We start from the raw sequence: 14,546 nt of genomic DNA, 5'->3' as shown, positions 1-14,546 counted from the left end.
ATTATAATGATATTATTAATTTAATAAATAATTTAATTCCTATAATTGCTTTCTATTTTATAATTAATATAATTGTATATATTATTATTAATTTAACTCTTACTAACCATTATTTTTATTAATCAATTAATTCTTATAATTTCTTTCTATTTTATAATTAAGAAATAAGGGAAAAAAATGTAATTTGTTGAGTTTTGATAGGCTATCCCACTTGATTTGTTAGATTAATAATCAAATAGTTATCCACAAAATTGGGTCTTAAATCGAGTCAAAATTATTATTAAAATATCTTAAAATTTTAACCAAACATTGGATAAGTGTTTGACTATTCATCTATGATTGTTTAATTCACTCAACCAAACACTCCCACAGTTTATTGTTTATACTTTTATGTTAATATTTATACTTTTATGTTAAACAAACCGCATACATATATATCTTACATATTTGTATCTCATCGACCGGCCATCATCACTTCAACAAACACCAGAAGCTCTTGTATTCCCTACACGTGTAAAATACTTCGTCACCCTCTCTGTACAGTGACAACGTGGTTCGATTCTCCCGCGAGTTTTACCTGCCGAAATCATAGCACCACCTCTTGTCTCCTCTTTTCCCCCTTATTTTTACCAACCCTTACTATAACGATTCCCTTTTCGTTTATCTCCTTTTTTTTATTTTTTGTTTTTTCCTTTTGTATCTTTGCAAGATGGTTTCCTCTTGTGGGTATCCCACTTTTAGGGCATTTGCCTTTTGCATTTCTTTTGGTGTTGTGTAATTATAGATTTTTATGCCACCATGCAAATGGGTTTTGGTTTTTTGTCGAAATTCTCCGGTGGGTTAGCCTAAAACTTTTCTTGTTCTGGCCCTTGGCGGTATTTTTCTTTTTTTTCCCAGGTTGTTTCTTCATATTTTGATCCCTCCTTTGTGGGACAACAAAGGAATCCTGTTTTCCAATTTGGTCTTTTTCCAAGGTTGTTTTTATCTTCTTTTGTTTCTGTTTAATCTCGATGAATTGATGAAGAGAAATCGGAGAAAATTGGATCTTTTCCTATAAATTTGAATCTCTCTTATTCTTCCTTCATGTCTTTGAAGGAATGGGATCGCCAATATATGCTTAAGTTTTTTGGTTTTGTAGGATGGGAAGAGTTAAGTTGAAGATACAGAGATTGGAGAACCTGAGCAGCCGGCAAGTTACCTATGGCAAACGGAGAGCTGGAATATTGAAAAAGGCTCAGGAAATTTCAGTGTTGTGCGACATTGATATTATCCTTCTTATGTTTTCTCCTACAGGAAAGCCTTCGATTTTTCGAGGACCACGCAGGTCGATTATGATCATTAAGTTTAGTTTGTATTTGTATTGTGCCATGTGATTGAGTCATGAATCTTTTTTTTTATTCTTGCATTTTTTGGTTGTTGGAATTGGAAATGCTGTCATGTTAGGCTAGTGGTACATGTATCTGTATCCTGATATCCCCTGTATTGCCAAGAAATTTAGTTTATTCAAAGATAAAACTATGATTTTCAGTAAAATTGAAAACTTTATTAGTTTGAGATGAACTTTTCTGCTCGCTGTCGCTGCACAATGCTTGTGTGACGTAAGAGAATACCATACATTAATTGCGGAAATTACTGAATGTGTCTGTCTTACTAGAGTCTGTAAGGTAGACAATAACTGAAGACTAAGGTTTCATAAGGAACCAGTAATTTCATGAAATAGAAGTTAAAATGCAAGCCCTTGGTTATTCTTGTTCAAGTAAAATTTTTCACATGGACGATTTGGTGCTAAATACTCGCCATACTTATTGTTTTCGGTTTCAGCAACATTGATGAGATGATTGCAAAATATGCTCAACTTACAACGAAAGAAAGAGCTAAAAGGTAACAGTAATACTAACACTTGATTTGTTTGTATCATCATCGCAACTTATTCTTTTTTCCTCCATCTTATATGGTCTTTGAAACAGGAGGTTGGAGAGTCTCGAAGTAAGTTCAATAGTTAAATATGAATCGTGTTCTTTAAATTATTCTTCTTTCTGAAAAAATAATCGAATTTTGGTCCTTTGGATTCAATGATAGACATTAAAAAGAAATTTCAAGAAGCTCGACCAGGATGTGGATATAGAAGAGTTTCTTGATGCAAGGTGGATATCATATTGGTCAATTATATTTATTTGCTCTTCTTTGTAATTTCTGATCAATCTTATTTTCTTGTATTCTGTTTTAATTTTCTTTTTTCAATTTTTGCAGTACACCGTCAATCGAGGTAGGTCTCATTTTTTCGTGAATTGTTTGTAATTATGAAAATTCGAGCCTACTTGATTGTTGCTCATCCTTAAAATCTTCTCCTGGTGATCTGCTACTGCTAGGAAATGCAAAACCGAGTGAGGATGCTGCGCGATCAGCTTACCCAAGTACATAATAGATTAAGGTAAAAGTTTTTAGCACATCAAGTATGATTTTTAATGGAATTTTCGATTAATAGAAGCACATAGGTTCAAGTTTTCGCCGAGGTGCTAGTTCAACGACTATGATGATTAAACAATGAAAATCTTTTAGAAACTTATTCTTTTCCCCTTGTTGATGCTCAGGCTTCTGAAAAATAAAACGTTTTGCTATCTTTATTTCAGAACTACTATCCGAAAATCTTGGGTGGTTGTGATCTAATGCTTGAATTTCTTTCTTTGTTGTCTTATATTCTTCCCGGTAACTATCTTGAACTTGTCGCTGAATTCCGTTTAGATATTTGAACTATTTTATTTGTCCTCAGCTGGTGGACTAATCCAGACAAAATTGAAGACGTTGAACATCTTAATCAGATGGAGAATTCACTGATGGAATCTCTCAATAGGATTCGCATGCAAAAGGTACTGCATTTATATCTTTGGTTCAGAAAAATGGATGAATTTTGAGAAATTTTATTTTTAGAAATAAACATAATGTTGATTATCTGTATATGATTTCTTTGGATATTCTGCATGAACAATACCCAATGTAGAGAAACTAAAATAACCTATATATAATTCTACCTTAGCAGGAAAATTTTGGGAAGTACCCCCTTGTTCCATTTGATTGCACGAGCCAGGTATAGAATCAATCTACTAGTGCAAAGCGTCTAGTTGCTGTTTTTTTTTCTTTTTCCGTTTTTCATATGTTACTTATCATGGATAAAATTTACGCTCTCTTGAAAATTAATAGTTCCTAAATGGGATACACTTTTCGACGACTACATCCAGTGAACAGCATTGCCAAACGCAGTCATGGTTTCCAAAGGGTGAGAGTCATATGATGCTATCGAATGAAGCCCATTTCTTGTCTAGTAGGTGAGTGGTTCTCCTCTGATGTGATATTATAAACTATATAGTTTGTTTTAACAAATCTAACGATAAGGATCATATATATTCATTGAGTTGGAACTTGGATGATTTGATTTTTGATTGTTTCTCTAGTATAATATATAGTTTCTGACGTTTCTCTTCAGAGATTTGGAGTGCGCCCAAGATGCGTCCTTCCCATCTTGTTCTAGTTTCTTTGGTGAGGTGAAAGACGACAATCTTGAGAGTTCAAGACAACAGAAAAACGAGGCACAGAATAGTATTACTATCGATGATTATACCAGCTCGGCTCAGTTGAGACTGCCTCTCAGTCAACAATTTCTATATCATCCATTTGGAAATTTAAGTTTTCCTGATGTCTTGGAGGCTGGGAGGGAGGCGAATTTTCTTCCTAGTGCTATGGATTATCAGATAAATGGAAATTTCGAACTCCCGAGATCCGTATACAACAGTTTTCAGCATAGTTTAGTTCCTACTGCTGGTTCATGCGCCATTTCTATGCTTAACGAGAACTCTTATCTTCAGGTCAGTTCTTGTCAATATTTAAATCTTCTTTGTGCGAAAAACTTATTTTAAGGTTGGTTTGGATACGTTTATACCTCAAGTTACATTAGCTGCGAGTTCTTGCAGTCCTGTCTTAATGTTTTCTATCTAACCTTCATATGTTACTGCTGCAAATCATTGATATCTCGCAGCCCCCTAATTAGCCTGAAGATTCGGTTAAAAACTTGGCTCTCAAAATTGAAATTACTCGAGAACGATAAAGATCAGCCGTCAAATGATCATGCGCCTACAGCTCGTCTGGCACAGACAACCTAGGATATTTGATGTCTCACAAATAAATAAGACATTGGTGCACGACTCTTGGCATCATTATTTCGACATTTTGCGTTGATACAGATTCTGTTTCTGGTTATTATACGAGATCTTATATGAACTTCACACCCAAAGCCAAGGGTGGACAGAAAATTTTCAAAAGAAATTCTTGTAATGACTTATTCTAAATTTTCCACATAAGATGCGTGTTTCTTTAAAGATTGCCGGTGATTCAGTAAACATGAGATTGTCAGTGATTTAGTAAACCTTATATCAATAATAATTGCCATTGCAATTCTCTGTACATTGAAGCTCCCTTTGTTTGCAAGTACAGCACAAATCTCTGCCAATTCCATAAACATGAAAAACATCATACTTAATTTTCATCTTCAGAATGTAATGAAATCAATTAGAGAATGTCTGGATAATGGTGTTGTGCCATGGGTCCGAAAGGTGCTGCAACAGGTTGTCAAATGGCCCCTTCCCAGTCACATTGTGCTGCACAATGAATCCCAAGAATGCCAACATTGCTAGTCTTCCTGCAAATTCATACACAAGTACATTAAAATCCTGATTCCGCCACTGAACGTTAGAAACACGAACATAGGAGACAATCAATACTTAACAACTGTAACATCATCTCACCGTTGGCTATCTCTTTCTCCTTAGCTTCCAAAGAGGGGGAGAAGTTCAAAGGGTTGAAAATGCCTCCAGGATAGCCAACTTCATTGGGAGGCAAGCAGTAGCTCTTAAAGATGGGATCTTGGTTAACACTTCCTGGGTTCTTGATGTCTTGCCACCTCCTGATCTCGACGTAGTGGAACAGGATAAACTCGATAACGAAGAGGGTTGATGACGAGGCGAAGTAATCCGCTTTCCCTGCGTCGTACCATTTCGGAACATTGATGATTCCGATGGACGAAAAAACTTCGGGCAACAGCATGCCTGCAACACCGAGCATTGCCCATCGGCTGTTCACAAGCTCAGCCTGGACAAACCACCTCAAGTTCTCCGGGTCTTCTGCTAGTCCTAGCGGATCAAATCCATTGTCACCTGGAAGACTGAGAAAAGAAAACACATAAGAAACAGACTCAGTAGCCTTAAATTTCAACTCGTTTACACACCTGCCGTTAAGGTAGTCGGGAGAAGCCAACCCCGGCAGCCATTGGCCTTTCTTGGCTTCCACTTTGACTGATCTGTAGGATGAAACCGCCGGTTTCACGAAGACTTCCCGGTTCAATTTGCCGGATGATCCCTTGAGGAATCGGGTTTTCGAAGCACATGGCCGAAAACCGGCAACGGAAGCTTGTGTGGTGACAGTGGCCATTCCTCCAAGGTGAATTCTTGAGCCGGAGAAATTGTAGTGAATGGTTTCCTGGGCTACGAATGAATCTTTCGTGTTCGCAATTTGTATGGTTGCTTTTGCTGTCTGATACACTTGTGGCACTGGTTCAAGATTGGATTTGAACCGTTGGGTGGCTAGATTTTTGGGATCGAGCGGGTGTGATTCGATGGGATAGCCAAACGAAATCCTGATCTTATCTTTATCCCATTTGGCAAATCCTCATATCTCTTTCTTTTCAGCTGTTGGTGTTTTGAGATCATGAGGGACCCTTCCTATGGATTGGTGGTGCTGGGGATTAAAAATGAATCTCTTTTACACCAATCAGCTAGGGACATGTGTCGAGTTCAAAGATTACGTGGATGATCGATTGCATCCTCGTTTGAATGTTTGTTCGACTCTACGCACATAAGTAGTGTCTTAAAGAATCATTGAAAATTGACACTGTGTTAACTCTTCATTTCATATGGAGTTGAAGTCGACACAACTTCTCAATATTTTTGGGATAACATGCATCAACTTCATGCAATGAAGAGTCTGACATGTTCATCAATGATTTTGGGACATCATCTAAATAGCCCAAAATAATTTAATAATTGAATTTGTACACAAAACTAGTAATAAAAAATTTAGAACTTTTAGCGGGCTTGGATATTGCTACAAGGCCCGAGTTTGAACTCGGTCCCAACTTCCAAGTCCAACCTGGCAGCCTAAATTGACACTCGAGAAAGGCTTTGGTTCGATTTAAATTTTGAATATTTTTGGATTAAAATTTTGAAAATTGTTCTCCGAAAACTTCTTCAAAGTATATTTTTCATGGAGTTTCAGACATTATTATAATATTTTGTTTGCTTTCAAAAACTAAATAAAAATTTAGAAATTATGAAATATATTTGCCATACATAGATGGAAAGAACGTATCTTGGAAATGAGATGATGTTGATTTTCAAAAACTGGAATAATAAAGCCAATTTTGTAATTCGAGGAGAAAAATGTATTTGAAAAATATTCACCCCTATATTCTATACACATAAACTCTACCGGGTTAAATTTGTAAAACTGATCTCTAACCATGTCCAATACATAAAAAAATATGGATCAAATTAACTCATCTCACAAAAATAAAACGTGCAGAGCTTGATAATAATCCTAATAAAAATAATAATAATAGTAAGAAAAAGTGCAAATTCGATTTCATATCAGAACATTTTATTCGTGATTTTGCTATTCTACACCATCAAATCAGTTAGTTTTATTCTTGTATCAATCTTTGGCAAACAACAAACTAAAATAACGAAACAAAATAAAAAAAATTATAGATTGAAACTGTCAAATTGGAAGGACAAATATTGAGGGGTGAGCAAGATTTCGGATAAACAGAATTAACCGACTGAACCGAGCCCATTCGGAAATTCGGTTCGGTTATTTCGGGAAATTCGGTTTTCAAATTAAAAAAATTCGGTTATATCGGTTAATTCGGTTCGATTACGGTTTTTAAAATTTTGAAATCAGTTAACCGAATTAACCGATAAAATAAATATTATTATTTAATAAATTTTTATTATTTATCCATTTTTATATATTTAATTTTTAATTTTAAAATCGATATAATATGTATTAATTGAGTTCCAACAAAACTTATACATTTGTGATGTGTTTAATTTTATGTTTTTATGCATTTGTGTATATTGTAGTGTTCAAGAAAAATTACATATAAAATTAAAGTTAAAACACAATTTTTTTTAAAAAAACTAATCGATTAACTCGGTCACCGACCGAATTAATCGATTTTAATTCGATTCGATTTTCATCGATTATGAAAATTAATTCGATCGATTCAATTATGACTAAATATTCGGTTCGATTCGATTATCATCGCTGATTAGGTTCTGTGGATAACTAATCCGACCAAATGTTGACCTCTACAAATATAGACCCGAATAAATTGCAGTCTTGATTGTAATAATTGCAAAAACCACAAAAGAAAAAAGCATCAGGCCTTTTATTGATTACACAAATTGAAAACAGACATCATCCAACGGTCCAAATTCTAACATCACGCTAACCAAGGCCTGACTAGCTTCACAGCTTTAATGGAAAGAGCTCCAAAATTGCTATTTCCAAGACAAACAAACCCAACCATAAAACTAATATATATTATAAAAATATACTGATTCTGCCTGCAGCACTCAAAAAGACCTGGACAGAACACTTCCATTTTGACCAAAAATGGCTAGAGCCACTCCAAAATCAGCACTACCCATTTTGACACACACACCAACTACGTTATACCGCCTAATAGAAACCAAAATATTGATAGATTTTTTTTTAAGTGAATTGTCCGCCGGTAAAAGTCTGGCCGAAGGACCATCCGGAGGGGATGACGTTGTCGCAGACGATGGTGCTTCCATCGCTGGTGGTGACCTTGAAAGAGAGGCTCTGGCCGTCGATGTCGGAGTTGCTTTGCCAGTTTTGGCCCCAGTTCCTCGACATGGGCTCCCAGTTGGTCCTTGAACCTTTGATGGATACGGACTGGACATCACCGGCACCTCCGACGTTGGTGATCAGTACGAGGTTGAAGTAAGAATGTCCGTTTATGGTGAACCTTATGCCTCCCCTTTTTTGGCATGCCACCCTGCAAATTATATCGAATAAATAGATTAGTTCGACCCTCCCTTTGGAATGATTTCCAAGGATAGATACATCCAATGGCGGCTATAGAGACAAAAAATTTTTTTGCATCATATTAGTCCAAGTTAAAAAACATCATTAACCAATACTTAACATAGGGTCGAATAAATCGAGAAAATATATAACTATGCGGCTTTTGTTTAAATAATCTTTTAAACTACATAAACTCAGTTGATTAAACCAGTGAAGAAATTTATGAATAGTTTTCCCATGCATGTCAAGATTTAAAATTCTTGATTTTCAGATGTTGGAAGCATAAAATCTGAGACGTGTCTAATTAATCCAAGAACATATCCATTAATTCATATGTACCTTCTGTAGGAAATAGGAACAACCCCGGCTTCAGATTTCGCAATCTGCTGAAAGACCGGCTGAGACAGATCGAAGTGGTGGTTCGGTGGGTTGCACCACCCGCCTGAGTTGCTGGGCAAGGCGTTGTTCGGAGGGCAGAAATTGGTGGCAGTTACCACAACCGACGACTGTAGGCACCATTTCAGCTCATTCACACACTTCAGCTCGAAACAAGCACCGCAAATCTGCCCGTAGTTGAACAGCGCCATACTCAGTGCGGCCGTGTTGGTACCGTACCCTTCACTGCACAGATTCCCATACCCACAAGCCCCGCCTGCATGGCCGGAGAAACAACCACAAATCAACAAATATAGAATTAAATCTAGGTAATTTCAGCGTAGATGTAACCATACCCATGGTGCCGGAAGCGTCGCCACCTCCATAGAAAGTGGCGCGCGCCTCAGTCCATCCTCCGTATCCATAGGAAAACGAGGCCGTGTACAAACTTGTAAGCAGACATGCGAGAATCAGGAGGCTCACACGGAAAGACATGATTAATTTTTTGAAGTTAATCTGTTTGATGTTCTTTTCATATAAAATCTTTGAGACTGGGAGAAATCTTGATAATGACTACAGTCTTTGGGATGGATCAATGAAGGTGGTGAAGATCGGAATATATAGATACTAATGCGTGGGGCCAGGAGTTAGGGGTGGTCTGGTAGGGCTGACGTCATAGTATATATAAATTTATCAACATTATTTTATTAATCAAGTAGATATCGTGGGATGGTCTAATGAATCTTTATTTGTGAGAGAGGTTAACCATATCGATATTCACAATAGAAAGTAATATTCTTAGTATAAAAAGTAATATTTTTTCACGGATGATCCAAATAAAAGATCTGTCTCACAAAATACGACATGTGAGACAATCTCACACAGATTTTTCTCTTATTAATGTTTGCATTAAAATAACTTTTTGGTTTTATTATATTTTAGATCATAGTCTATTATCTACTTAAGATTTGGTTTTGTTGCAATAACATTGATTTTTTTTTATATTTATGTTTAATCATATACATCGAAAAATATTAATGTAACGTCAAAAATTGTTAAATTATTTGTAATACATCTATATTTAGATCAAAATAGCGAGAAATTAAAAGTTAATGCATCAAAACCCTTGAAAAATTAATAGACTTAAATCTAAAATTGAGTAAGTCAATGCAAAAACAAAATTATTTTCCATTTTCATGTTATTGGATTGTGAAAACAACACACACTCGTGGACGATGAAGATTTTATTTAATGTTTATTAAATTTATATTTCTTTTATATAAATATAAAAAAAGAGTCACGCAATTAATTTTTTAATAAAGAAATTTGCGATCAAAAATTTGATCTTGTAGACATCCCCATTTCGTGCCCATGACTCAAAGGCAAGCAGACTTAGGTAAGAGCGTAAAAATAAATAAAAATGATTCATTGAATGTTGAATTTTAGTGAGTAAAAATATTTAATGCTGTGAAAATTTATAACTTATTCGAGCCATTGAGTAGCTCTACTACCCTTATAGGCCGGTAGTTTACTAATATATGTTTATTAATTAAATTTGAAAAACGTGCCATCATTTGGAAATTTATTTATAATTTTTTTAATTATTTGCTTAATATTTATAGAAAAACAAACAAGTCTATATTTTTAAGCCAAATAAAAAAAAATGGAAAAATTCGTAAAATAATTTTGATCAATTATTTATTTAAGAAAACGACGTCCTCTGAAAACAAAATACCCCAAAGAGATCTAGGGAAGAGATGATCAATATTGTTGAATGTTGTTTCTGTATCTTAAACAATACATTAAACTTTAAAAAAATATTAATGTACGTTTATTGTTAAAAACATTGAAATAAAATAAAAGAAGTGTGGTCGTATACATGTAGCATAACGATTATTTTTGGAAAAATATGCTAACTTGGTCTATTTAATATTTTTCTATTTTGTATATTAAAAATAAGTTTTTTCTGTTTTCAAAAAGCATCATATTCTTATTTGGTGTTCAAATTTTGCCACGAAAACAAGTAGAGTAGGGACCCCGCAGTTCTTGTTCACATATCAAGGCGCATTAAATTTTTTTATATTTTTGTACTTTTTTAATGATTTCCGTTATTTGAATGTAATATATTATTATATTATAGGTACAATTAAAGTCAGGATTACACGGTGTAAATAAATCAATTCGATTCTGAGTTTTTTCGAGTTGAATGTTTGATTTGTATCCGAATTTTTCTCGAACATGTTTGAACTTTTTTCGAGTTTGACTCGAGTCTAAATTATTTTATTCGATAATTCGTGAGTCGCTCGCGAGCTTTAGTATTTTATTAGTATAATATAATTATATATTAAATAAATAAATTTCAAGCTTTTTTTCGATTACTTATTTTTTTAGCAATATTCAAATATTTCGTGAACAGGTTCGAATCTTTCGAACCCAAGTCAAACTCGAGCTTTAATTCGAATCGAATTCCATCCAAAAGTTTTAAAAATTTTGAACTTCGAATCGAGCTCGAACTCGAATATAGGCATAGACACCGTGTGATACACGTTGCGGAAAATAGCATCGATAGTGTGCACCACACGCCGTTGATAACAATGTGCAACACACGCCGTCGATAATAGCATCCACATCGCATTGCACACTGCAGATATAGCATCCACAATGCGCCACACACCGTAGATAAGAACATGAACAGTGTATGAATGCACGTCGCTCATGTTCTTATCGCAACATGCAAGAGCGTTGATGTTCTTATCAACAACGCAGGTTTGTATGTCGTTAAAATCAAATTTGTAAAAAAAAATCAGTTTCATTCACAAAAACAAAAGATCAAATTTTTACAACAATTTAGTGCAAGTTTAAGTATAATCCGCACGCAAAGTTAATAAAATCCATTCTTTTTCATCATTCCAAAACAGAAGCTCTAAAGATCCAAAATCATATTTGAAATCTCTCGCAAACTAGCTAGTATATTACAATAATTAAACTTTCAATCCACACAAATCACTAGAATCTATATCAATCACACAATACTCTAAATTAAGATAACCATACAATTGTGTTTCTTATTGCGTAATCGAGAAACTTCATTTAATCATTTGATCGAATTAAGTTCACCTTCTCCACAAAAACCTTATCAACCCTAAATTTTCAACAAGCTCCACCAAGAATGTAGGAAACCAAGTTTCGGATGTTCGACAAACTGAAGGGCTTTCGGACACCCCAACTGAATCCAGCAACTGAATTATCTAACCAACTAATCTACGAAACTGGACGCGCAGTCAACTGACTGTAGCTGTGAATCTCTTCAGCTTCTATCTTTCAGCTGACCTTTCAGTTGGACACGTCATCAATTGAAAATGACATTCAACCGAAAATAGTACAAAGCAGACTGTAACTCGTAGTGGAACACTGTATTTCAGATAATACAGTGTATGAATGTCATAAGAATGTTGACGTGGCAATCAACGGACACAAAGATTCAAATTATATTTATTGTTACCGTTGGAAGGAAGCATATAAATATGTGAGAAGAGCAGTTGAGATATAGTGCTTCTCAATACGATTCATCCATTCTCTCAAGCTTGCTGTTACTCTGCTAGATTTATTACTCTCATTTGAGATTCAAAAAGCCCACTCTTATTAGAAATATTCGCAGCATTTGAGGCTACATTTCGAGCTTACTAGCACAAACTTCTGTATTACTTATATCAGTCGTGCTAGATCCAGTCGAAGAACTGTGAAAATTGTTGTTAACTAAGAGCTTCAGTCTTGGCAGTGTTAAGTCCAAACTGAAGTGTGTCTGTACAAGTTTTGTATTGATCAAAGTCTTTTAGTGCATATCATATCCTTGTAATAGAAGGGGTGACGTAGGATTTATTCAATCTCCGAACATCCATAAATCCTTGTATTATTATTTCAGTCATTTATTCTATCTTTCAGTCAATTTATTTCCGCAACTATATTTAGTTAAACTGATTATCATCGACTGACAAGATTTATAAGTTTCTGTTTATCACAAAACTGATACTTCATTCGAAGAAGGTTATAAAAAATCGTGAGTGTTTATTCAACCCTCCCTTCTAAACACATTTCTACCTATTAACCGATCCTATCAAGTGGTATCAGAGCAATTGAATCTTGTCTCAGAATATTCTTACTTACAACTGTTCAATATGTCTTCATTCAACAAAATACCTATGTTTTCCAGAGAAGACTTTGATGACTGGAAAATAAAAATGCAGGCTCACTTAGCTGCACAAGATGATGACATGTGTCATCACTGATGGTCCAATGAAGATATTAAAAGCAAACACTGCAGTTGCCATCACTGACGGGGCACCTCATCGAATAGAAAAGCCCAGAGATGAATGGACAACTGAAGACAAAAGAAAAGCAAACTTGGATAATGTGGCCAAGGACATCCTATACAAAACGCTGGACAAAGTCATATTCAGCAAAATCAAAATGTGCAAAACAGCCAAAGAAATATGGGAAAAACTTATTCAGCTGTGTGAAGGAAATGAACAAACTAAGGAGAACAAGCTGTCAGTTGCTATTCAAAAATTTGATAATATCAAGATGAAAGCAGGAGAGTCTATGCACGAGTATGATGAAAGAGTTAGCTGCATCATCAACGAATTGAATGCACTTGGAAAAGTGTACTCAAATAAAGAAGTGACACTGAAGGTGGTAAGAGGTCTTCCCAAAGAGTGGGATGTCAAAACCATGGCTATGCGTGAATCAAAAGATCTTAACAAAGTTGAACTACATGATCTATTTGCTGATCTAAAGGCATATGAATTTGAACTACAGACCAGAGAAGGGGAACCTTCTACACCAGCTGCCACAACGGATTTAACTGTTGTCAGACAGGAACCAACTGGTTCAGCTGACAGATCTACTGATCAACTTAGCAATGATGCCATGTCATTGTTTGTCAGAAAATTTGGAAGGTTTATGAGGAAGAATCAAGAAAACTTCCAAAAGAAATACTAGAAGAACCAATCCAAAGAAGAATCCTATATTTGCTACAACTGTGGCAAATCAGGTCATTTCATAGCAGACTGTCCTAACCCAAAGAAGGACAGTCGAAGGTCAACTGAAAAATCAAAGAAGCCGTATGAGCACAGGAGAAGGACTAAGGATGACAAAAGATCATCCAAAAAGAATCATGAAGTGCTCCTAGCTGAGGAGAGCAGATCAAAGTGGGCTGAAACTGACAGTGATGTGTCAGAATCAGAAAGCCCAAGCAGCTCAAGTGATGATGAAGAGGAAATCAAGTGCTTGATGGCAGATGATGCTGAACTGGAATCAGCAAGTGAAAAGGTATTGTATTTTAGCCCCACTAATTTCACTCGTGAGGAACTCATTACCACATTTCATGACATGGTAAATGAGTATCATAAAATGGCTCGATCATGTGAAAAGGTCAAAGCTGAGCAAAAAGATCCCAATGATAACAAAACTAAAACTGCTAAGTCAGTTGAAGTGATAATTTTAAAAGGGGAGATTGCAAAGCAAAATGCTAAACTGATCGAGAACCAAGCTTTGATATGTCAGTTAAAAACTGAGATTTCAAAAAATTCTGAACTAATTCAAGCTTGGAACAAGTCATCAGTTACATTAAATGAAATGCAGAATTCTCAAAAATCAGTTGCTGATAAAACTGGTTTAGGTTTTAACAGTCATATTGAAAACTATGCAAGTGATACTCAGCCAAAGTTGAATAATAACAAAGAAAAATACATTACCTTTGTAAAATCAACCATGGTAAATGAACATTCAGAACCAAGTAAACCAACTGTTCAAACTACCGAAAGTAAGAACAAAGGCAAACGACATTGTATTGGATATAGCTCAGAGAGTTCAGCTGATACAAGAAACTGGTCTCCTAAACAATTCAGTTACAAATATCAGTACTCAAGGAATGACTATTACAATTATCACAATTGTAAGCCAGTTCAAAAACGGTATCAAAAGAACAGTCAGTTGAAAAAAAGAATAACTCATAC

At 35.1% G+C, this 14,546-nt stretch overlaps 3 protein-coding genes across 3 annotated transcripts; 1 reads left to right on the top strand and 2 right to left on the bottom strand.

Moving 5' to 3' along the window:
• Window positions 1-485: 485 nt before the first annotated feature.
• On the top strand, window positions 486-4,613 carry LOC142528763 (agamous-like MADS-box protein AGL30). Its single transcript, XM_075633915.1, has 12 exons — window positions 486-974; window positions 1,139-1,324; window positions 1,822-1,881; window positions 1,968-1,986; window positions 2,080-2,144; window positions 2,251-2,266; window positions 2,370-2,431; window positions 2,771-2,867; window positions 3,038-3,085; window positions 3,199-3,323; window positions 3,482-3,860; window positions 4,031-4,613. Exons 2-12 carry the CDS (start codon window positions 1,140-1,142, stop codon window positions 4,040-4,042), a joined length of 1,068 nt encoding a protein of 355 aa, XP_075490030.1. The 5' UTR covers window positions 486-974; window position 1,139; the 3' UTR covers window positions 4,043-4,613.
• On the bottom strand, window positions 4,406-5,555 carry LOC142528764 (chlorophyll a-b binding protein P4, chloroplastic-like). Its single transcript, XM_075633918.1, has 3 exons — window positions 5,276-5,555; window positions 4,797-5,212; window positions 4,406-4,690 (listed from the first exon to the last, which is right to left on the bottom strand). The coding sequence occupies exons 1-3, from the start codon at window positions 5,476-5,478 to the stop codon at window positions 4,557-4,559; spliced, it is 753 nt and encodes a 250-aa protein (XP_075490033.1). The 5' UTR covers window positions 5,479-5,555; the 3' UTR covers window positions 4,406-4,556.
• Window positions 5,556-7,426: 1,871 nt separating this feature from the next.
• Window positions 7,427-9,099, bottom strand: LOC142529122 (expansin-A1-like). Its single transcript, XM_075634519.1, has 3 exons — window positions 8,889-9,099; window positions 8,497-8,809; window positions 7,427-8,128 (listed from the first exon to the last, which is right to left on the bottom strand). Exons 1-3 carry the CDS (start codon window positions 9,025-9,027, stop codon window positions 7,822-7,824), a joined length of 759 nt encoding a protein of 252 aa, XP_075490634.1. The 5' UTR covers window positions 9,028-9,099; the 3' UTR covers window positions 7,427-7,821.
• Window positions 9,100-14,546: the final 5,447 nt, after the last annotated feature.

Source organism: Primulina tabacum, chromosome 16 (assembly GCF_025594145.1).
Source record: "Primulina tabacum isolate GXHZ01 chromosome 16, ASM2559414v2, whole genome shotgun sequence".
Classification (NCBI taxonomy): domain Eukaryota; kingdom Viridiplantae; phylum Streptophyta; class Magnoliopsida; order Lamiales; family Gesneriaceae; genus Primulina; species Primulina tabacum.
This window is presented reverse-complemented; position numbering and strand designations above follow the sequence as displayed.

What these genes read in the sequence shown, in the direction of transcription:
- LOC142528764 (XM_075633918.1), bottom strand. Translation starts at nt 5,478, where the DNA reads ATGGCCACTGTCACCACACAAGCTTCCGTTGCCGGTTTTCGGCCATGT. An exon ending in CCCGACTACCTTAACGGCAG is followed by an intron (nt 5,213 to 5,275) that starts GTGTGTAAACGA and finishes TTCTTTTCTCAG; the next exon opens with TCTTCCAGGTGACAATGGAT. An exon ending in GGAGAAAGAGATAGCCAACG is followed by an intron (nt 4,691 to 4,796) that starts GTGAGATGATGT and finishes ATGAATTTGCAG; the next exon opens with GAAGACTAGCAATGTTGGCA.
- LOC142528763 (XM_075633915.1), top strand. Translation starts at nt 1,140, where the DNA reads ATGGGAAGAGTTAAGTTGAAGATACAGAGATTGGAGAACCTGAGCAGC. An exon ending in CATTTGATTGCACGAGCCAG is followed by an intron (nt 3,086 to 3,198) that starts GTATAGAATCAA and finishes GAAAATTAATAG; the next exon opens with TTCCTAAATGGGATACACTT. An exon ending in GCCCATTTCTTGTCTAGTAG is followed by an intron (nt 3,324 to 3,481) that starts GTGAGTGGTTCT and finishes GTTTCTCTTCAG; the next exon opens with AGATTTGGAGTGCGCCCAAG.
- LOC142529122 (XM_075634519.1), bottom strand. Translation starts at nt 9,027, where the DNA reads ATGTCTTTCCGTGTGAGCCTCCTGATTCTCGCATGTCTGCTTACAAGT. An exon ending in CGACGCTTCCGGCACCATGG is followed by an intron (nt 8,810 to 8,888) that starts GTATGGTTACAT and finishes CCGGCCATGCAG; the next exon opens with GCGGGGCTTGTGGGTATGGG. An exon ending in GTTCCTATTTCCTACAGAAG is followed by an intron (nt 8,129 to 8,496) that starts GTACATATGAAT and finishes TATAATTTGCAG; the next exon opens with GGTGGCATGCCAAAAAAGGG.